This window comes from Ovis aries, chromosome 24 (genome assembly GCF_016772045.2).
Source record: "Ovis aries strain OAR_USU_Benz2616 breed Rambouillet chromosome 24, ARS-UI_Ramb_v3.0, whole genome shotgun sequence".
Classification (NCBI taxonomy): domain Eukaryota; kingdom Metazoa; phylum Chordata; class Mammalia; order Artiodactyla; family Bovidae; genus Ovis; species Ovis aries.
The window spans coordinates 4311114-4327930 of record NC_056077.1 but is presented as its reverse complement, the minus strand read 5'-3'; the positions used below and the strand labels follow the sequence as shown (position 1 = coordinate 4327930).

At 57.3% G+C, this 16817-nt stretch overlaps 2 protein-coding genes across 6 annotated transcripts in view; one reads left to right on the top strand and one right to left on the bottom strand.

The window, feature by feature from the left end:
- The window catches only part of MGRN1 (mahogunin ring finger 1), a 36798-nt gene extending 31411 nt beyond the window's left edge, over nucleotides 1-5387 (bottom strand). For all 5 annotated transcript variants that reach the window (XM_060405636.1, XM_042239813.1, XM_042239814.1 and 2 more), the window contains exon 1: nucleotides 5179-5387. Coding sequence is in view for 4 of the 5 variants with exons in the window: in XM_042239813.1 (XP_042095747.1) it covers nucleotides 5179-5266 (88 nt within the window). In the remaining variant the exon portion in view is untranslated. The remainder of the gene's footprint in view (nucleotides 1-5178) is intronic.
- Nucleotides 5388-10846: 5459 nt separating this feature from the next.
- On the top strand, nucleotides 10847-15777 carry UBALD1 (UBA like domain containing 1). Its single transcript, XM_027962075.2, has 3 exons — nucleotides 10847-11059; nucleotides 14360-14422; nucleotides 14683-15777. Exons 1-3 carry the CDS (start codon nucleotides 10940-10942, stop codon nucleotides 15034-15036), a joined length of 537 nt encoding a protein of 178 aa, XP_027817876.1. The 5' UTR covers nucleotides 10847-10939; the 3' UTR covers nucleotides 15037-15777.
- Nucleotides 15778-16817: the final 1040 nt, after the last annotated feature.

The following is a 16817-nucleotide window of genomic DNA, read 5'->3' as shown; positions in this document are numbered from 1 at the left end:
AAACACCTGCCGTGTGCAAGCCCGGGTGCTGGGAGACAAAGGGCACAGTCTGATTTCCAGCTCCTTTGCCAAAGAAAACAAAAGTCTAGTGTCACGAGGACACGGCCAAGTTTCAACGAGATAGTCACAGTGCTACTCAGTCGTGTCCGACTCTTTGTGACCCCATGGGCCGTAGCCCACCAGGCTCCTTTGTCCCTGGAATTCCCCAGGCAAGAATACTGCAGTGGGTAGCCATTCCCTTCTCCAGGGGATCTTCCAGACTCAGGGATCAAACCTGGGTCTCCTGTGTTACAGATTCCTTACCATCTGAGCTACTAGGGAAGTCCCTCCGATGAGATCAAGGATGTGAAAATGCTCTGAAAGGACATGCACCTGGTACACAAAAGGTTCAGGTCCGGGGCGTATTTCACATCCACCTGAGGGGCTGGTGGGTCAGGGGGCTGGCGGCCCCTCCTGACACTCCTCCTGGGTGACCCATCCCTACCATGACCTCCCTCATACACCAGGGCAGGGCCACAAAGACACACAGGGCTGGAAAGACACGCGAACAACCCAGGAGGAGGAACAGCCAGCCGTGGAGTAGCAGCCCCCGGCCAGGCGCTCCTGTAGGGACCCTGTGCGCCCCCGGGCCCCCGGCAACGGCACCCTTCTCCCTCAGGGCTCCAGCCAGGTGTCCTAAGGCCTGCTCTAGCCCTCGGCTGGGGACCGGCCACCTGTGTGACTGGGGCAAGGGACAGCAGGGCAACAGCGTGCAGAATTTACCGTCAACTGATCTCCGATGAAGGTACAAAGGCAATTTGATGGGAAAAGAGAAGTCTTTTCAACAAATGCTGCTGAAGTAACTGAATATCCATATGCCGGAAATAAAAACACAAGAACCGAGATCTTGACCTCAAACTATACATTAAAAGAATTAACTCAAACTGGACCACAAACCTTAATGTTTCAGCTAAAACTATAAAATTTTAAGAAAAAAAAAAAACAAAACAAAAAAAAAAACAGGAGAAAAATCTCCGTGGCCTTGAGCTAGGCAAAGATCTTTAAGGCATAATTCCAAAAGCATTAAACATTAAAACAACTGAGGAAGTCCTTGGCAGTCCAGTGGTTAAACTCCATATTCTCACTGCCAAGGGCCCAGATTCAATCCTTCCTTGGGGAATGATCCCACAAGCCACAGGGTGTGGCCAAAATAAAAAAAAGAAACATGATAAACTGGACTTCACCAAAATTTAAAACTTTTGCTCAAAAGACACCATTAAGAAAATGAAAAAGACAACCGCAGACTGCCAGGAAACATTTACAAATCACAGAGCTGATACATGAATTGTATCGTCGTATCCAGAACCCATAAAGAACTTTCACCACTGAAGACAGTGCAACTTCTAAAAAGTGAACTAGCCTAGTAGAGCCACGCCCACCCCGTCTCTAACCTGCCCCCCTATCCCGCACACAAAGGATGTACAAAGGCCAATAAGCACACGAAAAGACCTCAACAGCATTAGTCATCAGGAAAGTGCAAATCAAAACCACAAGATACCACTTCACACCCACTAGGACGGCTATAATTAAAAAGGTAGACAATAATAAGGGTTGACAAGAATGCTGGGAATTTGGAACCCTCACACATTGCTGATGGGAATAAATGAAGTAACCATTATGTTATGGAAAACAGTCTGGCAGTTCCTCAAAAGGTTAAACAGATGACCCAACACTTCCACTCCCTGGTGTATACCAAACAGAACTGAACGCACCACACAAATGTCCACGAATGTTGACAGCGGCATTATTCCTAAGAACCACAAGGTGAAAACACCTCAAGTGTACATTAGCTGGTGAACAGATAAACAAAATGCACTACAGCCACACCGTAAAGTACAATGTGGCTGAGCCTCAAAAACGTCATGCTGAGTGGAAGAAGCCAGACATACACAAAAGGCTGATTCCAGCATCCGAAATGTCCAGGAAGGACTCCTCTAAAGACAGAACACAGATCAGGGGTGGGTGGGGGCGAGGGTGACGGCGGAGCGCGCCTGTGAACGGCACGAAGCAAGGAGATGTTGAGGCGTGATGGGAAGGTCTGAAACTGACTGTGCTGACGGCGTCAGGATCTGTACGCTTACAGAAAGTCACCAGGTTTACAAAGAATGAGTTGTACGGCACAGGACTGATACCACAACAAAGCTGTTACGAGTAAAATAAATAAATACAATGAAAACAAAGTGAATGCGGTTAAATTCAACCTACGTACTGTTACAGTGCGCGCTGAAAGTTCTGAAGTAAAAGAAAATCGGACAGGAGATTTTTAGAGGTCCTCACCCCACCCGACCCCCCACATACAGGTAACCTTATTGCAATAATCATTTCCCTGATACATACCCATATCAAATCATTACACTATATACTTAAAAGTTATACAATGTTATGTGTCCATTATATCTCAATAAAGTCAGAAAAAAAATGGACAGTGTTACAGAGGTGTTAAAAATAAATATTAGCAGGGCTTCTTGGGTGGCTCAGTAGTAAAGAATCCATCTGCCAATGTAGGAGACATAGGTTCAAGCCGTGGACTGTAGCCAGCCAGGCTCCTCTGTCCATAGGACTTTCCAGGCAAAAACACTGAAGTGGGTTGCCATGTCCTCCTCCAGGGGATCTTCCCAACCCAGGGACCGAACCCACATCCCTGGTGTCTCCTGCATTAGCAGGCTGCCTTTACAGCTGAGCCCATACGCCACAACTACTGAGCCTGCGCTCTGGAGCCTGGGAACCACAGCTACGGAAGCCTGAGCATGCTAGAGCCGGCGCTCTGCAAGAAGAGAGCCACGGCAATGAGAAGCCCGAGTCCCCCAACCTGAGAGTATCCCCCACTCGCTGCAACTAGAGAGAAGCCCACGCACCAACAAAGACCCAGCTCAGCCAAAAACAAATTAATAAATAACATTTTTTTAAAAAGTTCTCAAGCAAATTCTAGCTCCCAATGATTCTTTGTCCATAACACAATCAACAAAATTGGCAGAGACCTGAAAAGATAACAACTTTCTCATGAACTGACTGTACAGTCCAGGGGTCCCTAAAAATCTCAACCCCCTTCTTCCATCCCCAGCCCACTCTTGAGGAAACATACTCAAGTCCTGCTTAGGTTGCTGACTGCCTCCCAGAACAAGGTGGCCCGAGAGAGAAGGAAGCAGCAAGGGCAGCCTTTGGACTGAACAGGCCCAGGAGGGCACTAATCTCGCTGGCAGCAAAACCAAGGTGCACATGGCACTCACCTGGGTGCCAGTCCCAGTCGATTAGTTGTGGCTGACTCGGGCGTCCAGGATCGGTAGGGGTGTCTGGACTGATTAACAAGGTCAGCTGCGCAGAATGCAAAAGCAGTGCCCGAAGTGCCTTGCATTTGTGATTTCTTCTCCAAGTACCCAACTGAAGGGACATGAGGTTTGCTCCGGGCCCAGGTGACCACCTTAAACTTATTGCTGGCTCTGCCAAGCCACAGCTAACTGCTATTAAGAGTCTGAATGGATCACCTAATTTCCTCTATAAGCCAACATAGCAGCTAACAACTTGTGAAGACGTCTTAGGTGCTAAGCGCTGTACAAGGATCAGCCCATTTTACAGATGAGGAAACTGTGACCCAGCAGGCTAGGTGGCTTGTCTAAGACCAGGAAGACTCAGCCAAAGCCGATCAGGAAGAACATCGGAGACAGAAGAGGATGACTTCAAATAACCAACTGCTCCATCAGGTCTGGAACGTCAGCCTCCAGGGAATCCCACACCAGTGGGGACTTTCCTGTCCTTGGTCCTGTGCCAGGGACCAAGAAGGCATGGAGACCTCCCATGCCTATCAGGGAACAGGGCTCTCTGGCCTAGCTCTGACTGACCCCAACTGTGCTAGTCCCCACCCTGTTTATTTCTGGTGGTCCCAGACACTTGCCTTCTTTCCCCTTCCACAATGAAAGCAGAGCAGTTCTCCAATTTGAGTGGACAGTCAACTCACTCTGGGAACGGGTTTTAGATGCAGGTTCCTAGGCCCCCAGCAGACCCAGGAAATCTGAGGCAGGGCCTAGGGAACGCACCTTAAACAAGCTTCCCCATGGTCCTGGACATACTCAGGGGAAACCTGGCCTGGGGGATGCCCGCAGGCCAACTAAGAGGCCAAGAAACCACCAACGGGATGCAATGCTGCAGAAGCCTGAATCAAAGGCCCCAGTCTGAAAGTGCCCACAAGGCCCAAATGCCCTGTCCTCCTCCCGGGCAAACGACCAGATGAGGAGATGGAGTGTGAGGAACCCGAGCTAAACCTGCAGGTCAGGCCACTCTCACCATCAGAGGCAAGAGAACAGTGTGTTGGGGGGTGGGGGGCAGTGGGAGGGGGACAGCTGGCCTAGGAGTCGAACTCTTGGTCCAGCTCTGAGACCCTGGTAAAGTCACTTCCTCCCTGGTGGCCCACATCTCTCAGACACAAAAACGGGAAGCTGGAGAACCTGGGAGGTCCTCTCCAACTATCCCTTGGTTCTCCAGCAGGGACTCCCAGCTCCTCTCCCAAGGACAGTAATGCCTCCTTGGGCCCAGGCCCACTCCCCAGCGCCTTCCCACCCACCCACTAAACACACGCGCCAAGCCACAGCAGAGCTAAGCCTCTGTCCAGACGGGACAGAGGGGGTACCGTACAGAACCCTGGCCGGGTCTCCCACCGAGCCACCGAAGAAGGCGAAAACTGGCGATGGAGCGATGTTGAGCCCTGTGACAATGACCACTTTGTATATGCAAGCAAAGCGCCGGGCACGGGGTTAAGTCCTTGCCAGCTGCGCGCCCCCAAATCTCACCCCGGTCCTTGGGGAGGTTTCCTATCGAGTGTTTCCCGGGTGTGCAGCCGTGGGAGAGTGCAGCGCGCAGGGGCGAAATGACTGACCCAAGGTCACCCGGCCGGGCCGCGGCAGTCAGCGCCGGACCGACCCTCGCCCCAGGGTCCCGGTGGAGGGCGCGTGGAGCCCCAGACAGGGAAGCTGCAGGGAAGGCCGCGGAGCCGAGCAGAGCCCCCAGCCCACCCTCCGCCGCGGGGCCCGCGCCGAGGCCCCGCCGCCCGCTGCCCGCCCCGCGCGCTCCAGCCCGCGCGCCTCGCCATCCGCGCCCGGGGCAGGGGCCCGGGGCGGGGCCGAGGCGGCAGTCGGGGCGGCCACTCACCGGACTTTGGGGGGTAGCGATAGGCCGAGTTCGCTTGGATGTCGATGTCCTCCACGCCCGCGATGCGGCGGCTCAGGATGGAGCCCATGGTGGGCGGCGGACCGGGCCGAGGCTGGGGCGGCGGCGGCGGCGGCGGCGTCCTCACGCGGACATGGCCCGGACCAGGCCGCACGGACGCTCGCCCACGGCCGCGGGCGCACGGCCTCCCCGAGCCCCCACCCCCGGCTCGGCCCGGGGCCCGACGCCACGGCAGCCCTTCGCCCCCCCGGGGCGCGAAGCACCTCGGGAAATGGAGTCCCCTCGTAGCAGTGGGGGCCGAGCGGCGGCGTGGAAAGCCCGACTGGGAACTACACTTCCCAGGAAGCTCCGCGCCCGGGCTCTCCGAAGTTGTTGACAAATCCTCCAGGACAAACCAAATGGACCTGAGTCCAGAGGGGAGAGACCATCAACCACCCTGCAAACTATCCAGCCCTTTGCATTCCAAAGCACGAGACTAACATCATAAGTCTTTAGCTTTTTAACAGTTTGTTCGTACGTACACCTTTCGAGGAACCAACGCCTTCCATTCACTCCCTCTTTGAAATACCTCCCTGAGCTACCACGGTTCTCCCCACTTCCCAGGGTTTGATCTCCTGGCCCGGCCAGCAGAGGGCAGACCCTCACCTGCCACCCGGCAAAGAAGAGCTGGGGGTGGAACCCAAGATTGCTTGGAGGAGTGCCCACTTGGGAAGCGAAGCACCTTTTCCAGAACTCAAGGCATCTCTCCGTCTCCATGTCCAGGACAGTTATTTTGAAGACATCAAGTCCCTCGCAGAGGCAGTAAACCTCTCCCCATTTTAGAGACAGGGAAACTGAAGCACAAAGAAGAGAGTGCTTAAGGGTGCTTAAGCCAAGTTCAAAGAATCCAGGTTAGACCCTAACTGAACGGCCAGGGAATTCCCCAACTTTCCATTTGAATAAATATTTATAAATATAAAGAACCAGGGTTAGAGTTAAAGCCTCCTCACAGGTTGTAAGGTACTTTCCAGGCTTTTGATTTGTGCAAAACTCTGTAAGCAGGCAAGTGAGGATTTGTTGTTTTCACCAACTTTTCAGTTGAGAAACGGCTCTTCTGAGAAGAAAGTGGCTTCCCAAGACAAGCCTGTTCTACCAAGAAAGAAGCTGGGGGACTTTTCTGGTAGTCTGGTGCCTAAGACGCGGTGGTCTCAATGCAGGGGGCCCGGGTTCCATCCCTGGTCAGGAAACTGGATCCCACATAGTGCAACCAAGAGTATGCATGCCTCAACTAAAACACTACACGTGCCTCAGGGTAGACTGAAAGATCCTGTGTGCCACAACCAAGACCCTGCGCAGCCAAACAAATAAATTATATGTATATGTATAAAGGAGCTAGGGAGGACAGAGGCTGGCTAGGATTCTTAGATGGTAAATTCACCACTGTCCACATTAAAGTGAGTCTTCACACCTTTCAGGACTCCAGAACCCAACCTTCCTGTTTTCATGGGGCATGGGAAGCCAAAAGTCAAAGGAAGTGAAGGACTTGTGTGATTGTAAGGGAGAGTGCAGGTCTTGGGGGAGCCTGATCTAACTAACCTCTCTGCCGTGCAAGCAAGAACCCTGTTTACTGAGCAGCTACTATGTGCCAGACGTTGGTGTTGAACCCTATCCATGAATTCTCTGCTGTAGGTTCTGTTTTCATTCCCAATAAAACAGAAACAGGAACAGGAAAGAGACTGGCAGAAGCGAAGTATCCCACTCAGTTTGCATAGTAGATAAGTGGTAATAAAGCTGGAATTTGAACCAGGCCACTCCTTTTAATGTCACATTCCCCTGCCACCCCCAGCCCCCATCACCCAGACGCAAGAATGCTCCAGTACCAGATTTCTTGTCTCTTGCTCCTAGATGGGCCTGAAGATACCCCCACTCCATGCGACCATTTTTCCTTCACTTCAAATTTCTTTCTGTTGAATCACATAATGCTGTTCAATCATATATACACAAACAGATAATACCAACACAGCATTCAATTGATCGGTCTCCCTGCTTGCAGGGAGGGAAGGAGCGTATTGTGGTTCCAGATGTTCCCACTGACAAATAATTCTAAGAGAATGTCCTCCCTACAGATTGTGGCCAGGGCAGTCATTTCCATGGGCTGATATTGGATCAATTAAAACACTCCTCTCAATAGAGCTTTGGACTTCAGGTATATTTTTTTTCTGTGCTAATCCACGCCCCAGTGGGAGACGGGCACTTTCTGATTTGATACTGGTTCTACTATCAGCCTCTTGGCTGATTCATTTATTTACTCAACAAATATTTATCATGCAGCTACTATATGAAAAGCAGTGAGCCAGGCAAAGAGCCAGGCAATAGAGATTAAATGGTGAAACCACCAGATACAGAACATCTAGTGAGGAAACAGACACTTCAGGTGAGCAAATATATAAGTAAAATGCAGTGGGTGCTATAGGGGAGTGGCCTGAGGTGCAGTGAAATACTAGGAGAGACCTACTATTGCTAGGGGAGTCAGGGAAGGTTTCTCTGAGGAGGTGACATTTAAGCTAGGACTTGAAATACAAGGAAGAGCCAACCAGGCAAACTCTGAGGGAGTAGGTCAGCCCAGGTTCCAGGCAAGAATAACCACCTGTGCAACGGCCCTGAGAAGCTGAGTAAGATCGATGAGCTCAAAGGCCAGTGCAACTAGAATCTAGTAGGCATGGAGAGTTCAGGGACAGGGATCAGAGGTCAGGCGGTGGCCACATCTCAAGGCCCCTCAGTTATTTAGGGATTTCCTGGTAGCTCAACTGGTAAAGAATCCACCTACAATGCAGGAGACCTCAGTTTGATTCCTGGGTCAGGAAGATCCATTGGAGAAGGGATAGGCTACCCCTACTCCAGTCTTCTTGGGCTTCTTTGGTGGCTCAGCTGGTAAAAAATCCGCCTGCGATGTGGGAGGCCTGCATTTGATCCCTGCATTGGGAAGATCCCCTGGAGAAGGAAACTGCTACCCACTATAGTATACACAAAGAGTTGGACACAACTGAGTCACTTTCACTTTTAGTTAGGCAGCATCTGGTCCTTTGAAACACAAAGAAAGACCCCAGCCACACTTCAGGGCCTCAGAGTGTAAGTCCCTCAAGCCCCTATACTTCTCAAGCATTCTGAGGGTGCACGATCCCTGACTAATTCTAGGCACCCTATGGATGTCTGATAAATACATCTGTGGGGTGATTGAACTTGGAGAGAAGGAGGCTGGGATCCCGGGCCTTCCATAAACTGGCAGTGCCAACTTTCCCAAGAGCCTCAACCGCCCTGGACCTCAGGTAAAAAGAAGGCACTGCTGGAAATGCCCTTTATACAGCCCTCCCACCATCTACTGGCCCCAGCTGTCAGGCCCCATCTGAGCCTGCTAAGAAATCCAAAGTCCACTCTCTAGCCAGTCTGATCCTGGCTGAAAACAAGGTTGTTTTTTCCCTTCCCCACTGTCCCTTGGAAAACAAGTTGGCTGGGGGGCCACAGAGGGCAGAAGCAGGGGCCACAGGGGGCAGAAGGGTGACCTTTGCTCCTGCTGTCCCCCCTGCCCCACCCCAGCAGTGGGCTGGCCTGGAAAAGTCCCTTCTGGGCTGGGCAAGTCTGGGCAGGTACCCGAATGGTGCTCAAATGAGGGTGAGGTACTTACTGCCTCTCTAAGCAAGAAAAGTACCCAGTGGGCCCTGCCAGGACAGCGCCCACCCTCCTGTGCCAGGAACACACCTTGCTGGCCCACTGGGTGCCTGGTCTTCTCCACTGGCTCTGAACACTGTCAAGAGTGTAAGGAGGTCTGGATTCCAGCCTCAGTTTCCTTATCTTTAAAATGGGGCTTGAGTTCCCTACAGTTGTCCAGATGGAAGCACAGAGGTGCTAGAAACGGTGTTTTAAGCACCACAGGCATTAATGCCCCAGAGCAGTCCTGGGAGAGTTATGGAGATTCTACAAACCAGGAAACTGAAGTTCAGAGCCCTCCATTCAGTCCAATTCTGCAACAAGGCGCTAAGCAGGGATGGCTCCCCTGGAACCAGATAACACCCAGAACATCGCCTAACAGTACTGGACCTCTCTACCACCATTTGATCTCCATACTGTTCAGCCACAGTGATTCTAACGCGGATAACGGATCAGATGTACCAAAACCCCTCAATGGCCTTTAACCCGCCATCTCCAGGGTCTGTCCCTGCTTCCTGAAGACATCTTCCACACTTGCAAATTCTACACCTGTCCTAGGGACTTTTGACACACGTCCCACTCCACCCTAGGCACCATCCAACCCTTCTACTCGAGTTTGTTCTCTGCCTGCTTGGGGCCAGGTGAGAGTCAGACACAGTAAGGGCCCAATGAAGAGTTGCTCAACTAATGAAACTGGGGTCCAGGCAGGGCGGGGAACCGGAATAAGGTCAATCAGAGCCGGGGCGACCGAGCCCCGAGCCCCAGCTCCAAATACGCTGGGCCCCCTCCCCGCTCCCCACACACCCGACCGGCGACCTTAGCCGGAAACGGCGTGTGTGCAGCTGTAAACACAGCCCGCAGCCCCCCCAAACCCCAGCGCTCTTCAGCCCCGCCCCCGCCCTCCACGTGATGCACCCCCGCCCGCCCCTACCCAGTGCCCGCCCCCGCCGCTGCCTCATTGGGCAGCCAGCTTTGTTTACCTTATATGGCCAGGTCCTAACACCTCGCGGCCATCCATTGGCCAAGGAGCGGCCTCACTCACTTGACGTCACTCGGGACTGAACGATGCAAATAAACCGGGGCATCCTGGGAATGGAAGTTCGGGGGCCGCCCCGGAACTGGCTCCGAGCGGTCCTAGCGACCGCACACTAAAAGTCGAGATTTCCGGCCAAGCACACGAGATTTTGCGTGGGAAAGTGTGAGCGTCGCGCGGAGGGGTACCTCGGAGCTCCAGAGGCTGCGGGCCTCCCCTGTCAGTCCCAGCCCTCAGCCCTTCCTCTAGCGTTCTTCAGGCCTCCTGTGCGTGGTCCAGCATCGGGCCAGGGAGGGAGGGACCAGCGTCACAAGTGGGAGATGCAGGCTTCCAGTCCACGGGTGTTGGGGAAGGCTTGGAGGGCTCCCTGGAGGCGGTGACTCGAAGTAGAACCCTAAAGGGCAGATTCATTTATTCACTGCACAAGTATTTGTAGGCGCCTGATGGACAGGGAGGCCTGGCATGCTGTAGACCGTGGGGTCGCAAAGAGTCGGACACGGCTGAGCGACTGAACTGAACTGAGTATGCCAGGCTTTCGGGGCCTTACTGCCCTCGTGTTGATGATTTGTGCAAAAATAAGGCGCTTAGTCAACACGGGGGATGCCAACCACACTGGGGTTCGGGATCCTGGGGTCTTGGCCAACAACCAGTGTTTGCGCCCGTGCACGGTCTGTAGCCCCCGCCTCCTGACCACCTCCCCCCCCCCCCCACCCCCCACACCCAAATCGGTGCAGTCACGGCCTGGGCACGCGCCCGTCCAGCTTCTGCACACTAAGTAGGCGCCTAACACTCAGGACACACCCTCGGGCCCGGCCCGGCCCGCACGCCCAGCCAAGCGCGGCGGAAGCGGCGCGGGACTACATCTCCCAGCATGCTGCCCGCGGCCCGGAGCGAGGCGAGGCTCGGTGAGTCAGAGCCGCACAGTAAATATTTGTATTAGCCGGAGCCGGCTCGCTAATGGTGGACGCGTGAGGCGGAGAAGAGCGCCGTGGCGGGAGGCTGGAGCGGGCAGGCGGCGGCGGCGCCATGTCCGTGAACATGGACGAGCTCAAGCACCAGGTCATGATCAACCAGTTCGTGCTGACGGCCGGCTGCGCGGCCGACCAGGCGAAGCAGTTGCTGCAGGCGGCCCACTGGCAGTTCGAGGTAGGCGGCCGGGGCCGGGCGGGGGCCCGGGGCGCGGGGTGTCCGTCCCGCGTGGCGGCGCGTGCTGTGGGGCGTGTGCGGGCGGGTGTGGACACGTGCCGCGGCGCGCTCCGCCGGGCCCGGGCCCGCGCTCTCGGCCCCGGTGTCCCGGCGGCCGCGCGCCCCTGCGTCCGGGCTCCGGCGCGCACACGCGGCGTGCGGGTCAGGCCCAGCAGCGCGGCCGCGACTACGCGGCCCCCGGAAACGCCGCCCGCGCGGGGTGGGCGGGAGGGGCGGCCTGCCCTCGCCGGGTCCGGAATCCCCGCCCCCCACCGCCCAGATTCCCCGGGCGATCGGGTTCCGGGGACCCCTTTTTTGTTCGGTAACGGCCAGGGCGGGGCGGCGCTGAGGCCCCGACGGACAGTCGGCCAGGCAGCCGGAAGGAGGACGCCCGTAGCCTGAGCCGAACTGGGCCCGCGCCGCCCCCGCCTTGGAAGCCCTGAGCCCGCGGGTGGAGCCGTCCGGTGTGTGTGGGTCTGAAGGTCTGCGTGCCCGGTGGGCAGCTCGGCGGCGCGTGTCCACGTACTTGTGCATTTGTATTTACGCACGCGCCACGCTACGTGTGGGCATGTTGGCGTCTGTGTGTGTAAACACTCGGTCCAGCCCGCGGCGCGGGTGCGGGCTGTATGCGCTCCATGTACGCACAGGTCACCGTTTTGCAGACGGTACTCAGACGTGTACACACACGGGTATCCAGGTGGTGTGTCAGAGCCCCATACGACAGCTAAGGGTGTGATCTGTGTACCCCGCTCCGGAGGCGTATCCAGGTGCCCTCCTGTGCTGGCTGCCGAATCTGCCTGCACAGCGCACGGCTTGGTGTACACGGTTCAGTGGCTTTCGGCCAGCTGGGCGGGAGGTGGGGCTGCCCCAGCCTGGCCCCCACCTCCCCAGGCCTCCCTGACCCATAGAGCTCTACTGCCCAGGGCTTGTGCTGCCAAAAGGCCACCTGGCCTTCCCAACTCAGCTGCCCCAGAAATAACCCGGGATGGTATCTAGGGAGGAGGCCAGAGCCCCTTGAGCTCCACCCCTCACAGGTGTAAGGTCACAGTTTCAGTCTGTAGAGTCTGTGCCCAGCCTGGGCTGGGGAGCCTGGTTTCTAGATGGGAAGCCAGCTCAGGGAAGGTATTCCTGGCCAGAGGAGGGACAGGGAGCCTGGGGGCTGTAGAGTTCAGCTTCCTGGGGGGTGGGACAGAGGTCATAATTCCTGCCCCAAGGTTGGGACAGTCTGGGGAGGCAGTGGTCTGTCCACTCAAAGGAATCCTTGCTCACTTTCCCACCAGAGATCTCAGGGGGACCTGAGAGCTAATCCTGGGGTGGTCCTCAAATCACAAGATGGGACACTGCTCGCTGTCTCTGGGCAGGTCCCACCCTGTGGCCTCCGTTTCCTTCGCCGTACCTGGGGCCGCGAGCTGTGAGCTGACCTCTGGGAGTGCAGGGGCAGCCCCCCTTCCCAGCCTGGCAGCCCCACCCTGCAGGAAGCTTCCTAACCTAGAGCTGGATGTAGCAAAACTTGCAAAACCACATTCATGGTAGTTTGCTGGAGTCCCACATCTGCATACACATTCCCCCCCTCGGGCTGGGCGGGCAGGTGTCCGGTGGGAAGCAGCCCTGCCCACAGAGCCTGGCACAGGCCGGCAGTCGCTCGGGGTTGGTGTCCCCTGGTCACTGGAATTGAAAATGTATCTGAAGATTAAAATGCCTGGGGAAACTCTGACCTCAGGATGGGCAGGAACAGCTTGCAGACTGGGGGCTTTGATGGCCCCCACAGTACAAGTCCTGGGCTCCCCGAATCTCAGCTTCACCATGTGTAAAGTGGAGACGTGGGTTGTAGGGAGGTTCTTAGGGTAAAAATGGAGTGTGAACATCCAACCCTTAAGTCTTCCTGGGAGTGAACGGGGTTCCTTGCCTCCACCCCCAGCTGGCAGCCACTTGGGCTGAGAGCTGGCCCAGCAGGAGGCCTGTTTTGGGGTCATATTCTCTGTGATTCAGGTGTTAATGGGGACAAAAGGCTGCTGGGGGAGGGGGAACTGTGTGCTTTAAGTTTGGGGGTGCTCTAGGAAGGCAGGAAAAGGGCAACCGCCTCTCCCTGGAATGCTCACACACTGCAGCTGCCTGTAGCTGCCTGTGGAGCTGCCACTGGGGGAGGAATGGGTTGGTGTCCCTTGGGGCTCCTGGCCCGGGAGGTGTCACAAGGAGGTGCTTGGAGACCGAGGCATTCTCCCCCCCACCGCCCCCAGCTCCCACACCCCTGTTTGGGGACGTTGGGGTAGGGCGTCTCCAGCAGGAAATTCCCAGAATAATTCATTTGAATTTACTCTAGTAATAAAATCCCTAGGGTAAGCCTGGGAGCCAGGCTGGGTTTCTGGGTGTGTTGGGAGGGGGGGAGGGGGCTGACAGCCCTTGTCTGCTGTGGGCGGGGAGCCCGAGGGGGGCAGCGTGGAGGGCAGAGCTGCCCGCAGACCCTTCACATACTTGACGGGCTCCCTCATCCTGCACTTTCGCAAGAGCAGCTGGTTCCCTTATTTTCCTGGATGCCTGTTCTGCGAGGGGCCGAACCAGGACACACCAGTGCTGGAGGCCACCGCCCTGGGGGCCCCTCCCCCCAGCCCCCAGGGCCACTCGAGGAGTGGCTGCCACCCCCTTCCCCACCTGCTTCTCACAGTCCTGGGCGCGAACCCCACTGCAGCCTTCCTCTTGCTCCACCAGTTTGCGGGAGGCTCAGATGACGATAGGAGAGCGAAACCCACAGCACGCTCGCTACTTAATCCCGGCCTGGCCCGGGGACCTCAGGAGCACTGCTGCCAGGGAGGGAGGCTGCCAGCCTCCTAGTCCAGTGTCCCTTTGGTGCAGAAGGAGAAACCGAGAGGCAGGGCAGGGCCAGGCCCCTTGGCTAGCCCAGGAGAGGAGCGGTGGGTTACAGGTTCTCAACATCGGGGTGCCTTTGCCATCCTCTGGTTCATAGACAAGGAAACTGAAACTCAGGAAGGAGTAAGGACTTGCCACCCATGGAGTTGGTGACCATAGGGCCAGAGTCTCCTGGAGCCCTTTCCCCATGAGACAGGCCCTCACGTCACTCATGGTGACGAAACCAGGTAAGCTGGAAGCACCTGGCGGCCAGCTTGCAGGCAGTGTCCTGAGGGTCCTCCCTGCCCACCAGCCCAGGGCTCCACAGCACCTCTCTGGGTGGTGGCAAGAGTGGAGGAAGGCCAGGCCAGGACCACTGGGGTACTGAGGGTAAGCGTGGGCCTTTTTTCCCTACAGACGGCCCTCAGCGCCTTTTTCCAAGAGACCAACATCCCCTACAGCCACCATCACCACCAGATGGTAAGTGTTCCCTGCAGCCCCAGGGGCATCCCTGCGGGACTCTACCAGTTTGGGGGTGGGGGATAGCCGCCCAGGCCTGAGGAAGGAGCCGCTGGGAGGGACTTCTGGGAGCCGGGCAGCAGGCGGCGTGGGCCTGCCCACGTGGGCATCGCTCTGCTCCCCTGTGAGCTCCGGACTGGGGGACCACCCAGGGGTGGGGTGCACTGGGGAAGGGGCCCTTCTGGAAGGGGCACTCACCCCCCTCCCTCTTACCCCCACAGATGTGCACTCCTGCCAACACCCCCGCCACGCCCCCCAACTTCCCCGACGCCCTCACCATGTTCTCTCGCCTCAAGGCCTCCGAGAGCTTCCACAGCGGAGGCAGCGGCAGCCCAATGGCCGCCACGGCCACGTCGCCGCCGCCGCACTTCCCGCTCACCGCCACCGGCAGCTTCGCGGCACCCGGCTGGCCGGCCGCGGCCTCACCCCCAGGGGGCGCACAGCACCACCAGCCGCCGCAGCCGCCCCTGTGGACTCCGGCCCCCCCTTCCCCAGCGTCAGACTGGCCGCCCCTGGCCCCCCAACAGGCCGCCTCGGAACCCAGGGCCCACCCCGCCATGGAGGCCGAGAGATAAGGGAGGCCCCTCCCCCCTCCCGGAGGCCAGGACCCCGTGGGGCGGGGGAGAGGACGTCTCTGCAGGCCCCCTTCACCCTCCTCTGTCTGCACCCCTTTTCCCCGGAGCCCTGGAGGGGAGAGACCGGACCCTTGAGCCAGCCCACAGGCTGCCCAAACACGTGCCCGGCGGCGCAGGTCTTTGGTGCCCCGCTTCCATGGATTCGGTTTCCAGTCACCTGGGTGCTGGTGGACAGAAGCTCGGAGAACAAGCAGCCTTACCCAGAGGACTCGCCCGCCCTGCCCCACTGGCCGCGGGGTCAGCGGAGCATCGCCACGCCGGAGACTGGGCCAGCTGCTGCCTTGGAGCTCCCCAGGGCCGGCGGGCCTAGATCCCCACCCTTGGGAACGCAGAGCCTTCTCAGCATGTGTGCGTGTAGCTGTGTCTGTGTATTTATACGTATGTCCCTCTTCGAGAAGCAACCTAGTTTATGGGGCAGCTGGACTTTGCATGTTAGAGTGAGCCCCCCTCGCCCGCCACTCCTCCCCCCAGGGCCCTGTGCCTCTCCCCTGCTCCCTGGGCAGCCAGCCTTGCTCTTCCCTGCAGAGAAAAGGATTGTGGGAAACTCCAGGACTCTTCCCACCCATCCCCCAGCGCCTGCCTGCTGGGGCTGCCTGCATGCCTCCCCAGAGCCCGGGGGTACCCCATTCTCAGTTCCTTTCCCCCTTTTAACAAAGGAGAAGAAAGAGTTCCAAACCACCACCAGGCTCTGTGGTCGTGCCTCATATCCTAAGCTTTGCTGCCAGCTGGCTCCACGTGGAGGAGGAGGGTGCCAGCCGAGCCCAGAGCAGAGGCCAATCCCCCAGTCCCGCCTGGCTCCACACCGCTCCTGTCTGTCGCTGTCTTTTCAACCACAACGTGCTCCGGAATCTTCCTGCCCACCCCAGGCTTTTCCCATGAAGTTAGTTCCTGCCCTGTGTTCCCAGAACCCCCGCCTCTGTCTGCTCACCCTTCCCCTTGTCCGACTGGACAGATCCCGACCTCCAGGGGCTAACAACTGCCTTCCGGTCTGCCTGGGTTTCACACAAGGACTTTTCTTGCTGTCTTTAGGGCCCCAGTGGCCAGTTGCAGGCTAGACCCTCAGCCCCACCTCCAGCAGCCACTCTGGGTGGAGCTGGGCCCTTCCTTGGGGGAGGCAAAGGCCACAGCCCCCGTGTAAGATAGCAGACATGGATGCAGAGCCTGTGGGCCAGCAACAGGGACTGGATGAGGCTGGGCAGAGTCCAAGCCGCAGCTCAAACCTTCGGTTGCCAAGGAGACAAACCACTCAGGGGCAACAGACAGTGGATCCCTGGCTGCTCCCACGCCAGGCTGGGCAGGCACCTACTCTTCCTGTAAGAGAGAAACTGGGCACGACTCTGCCCTGGGCTGCCTGTACTAGGGAAGGGCGGGCGTCCCTGGGGCAGCTTTGGGAGAAGGCAGCCTAGACCTTGCACCCCTTGGTGAGGCTGGAACTTGGGGGAGTAAGGGGGTGTGGGCCCCCGCAGATGGTCACCAGTGGCCTGACTCCCTAGTCAGGATGCCTACCCCACTCAGCCCATTGGACGGTGCCTGTGGGTGGAGAGTTCTGTTCCAGAAGATCTGGCTGGCAGGTGCCTCAGAACCTGCCAGTGGCAGCTCTGCTGCTGCTCCCCGGGGTCACCACGCAGCCCATTGCTGCCCTGTTTGAGTCTGGACAGCCTCTGAATCACTGGAGACCCACTGATCACAGGACTGACTGCAGCATCCGTGCTGCAGCTGTT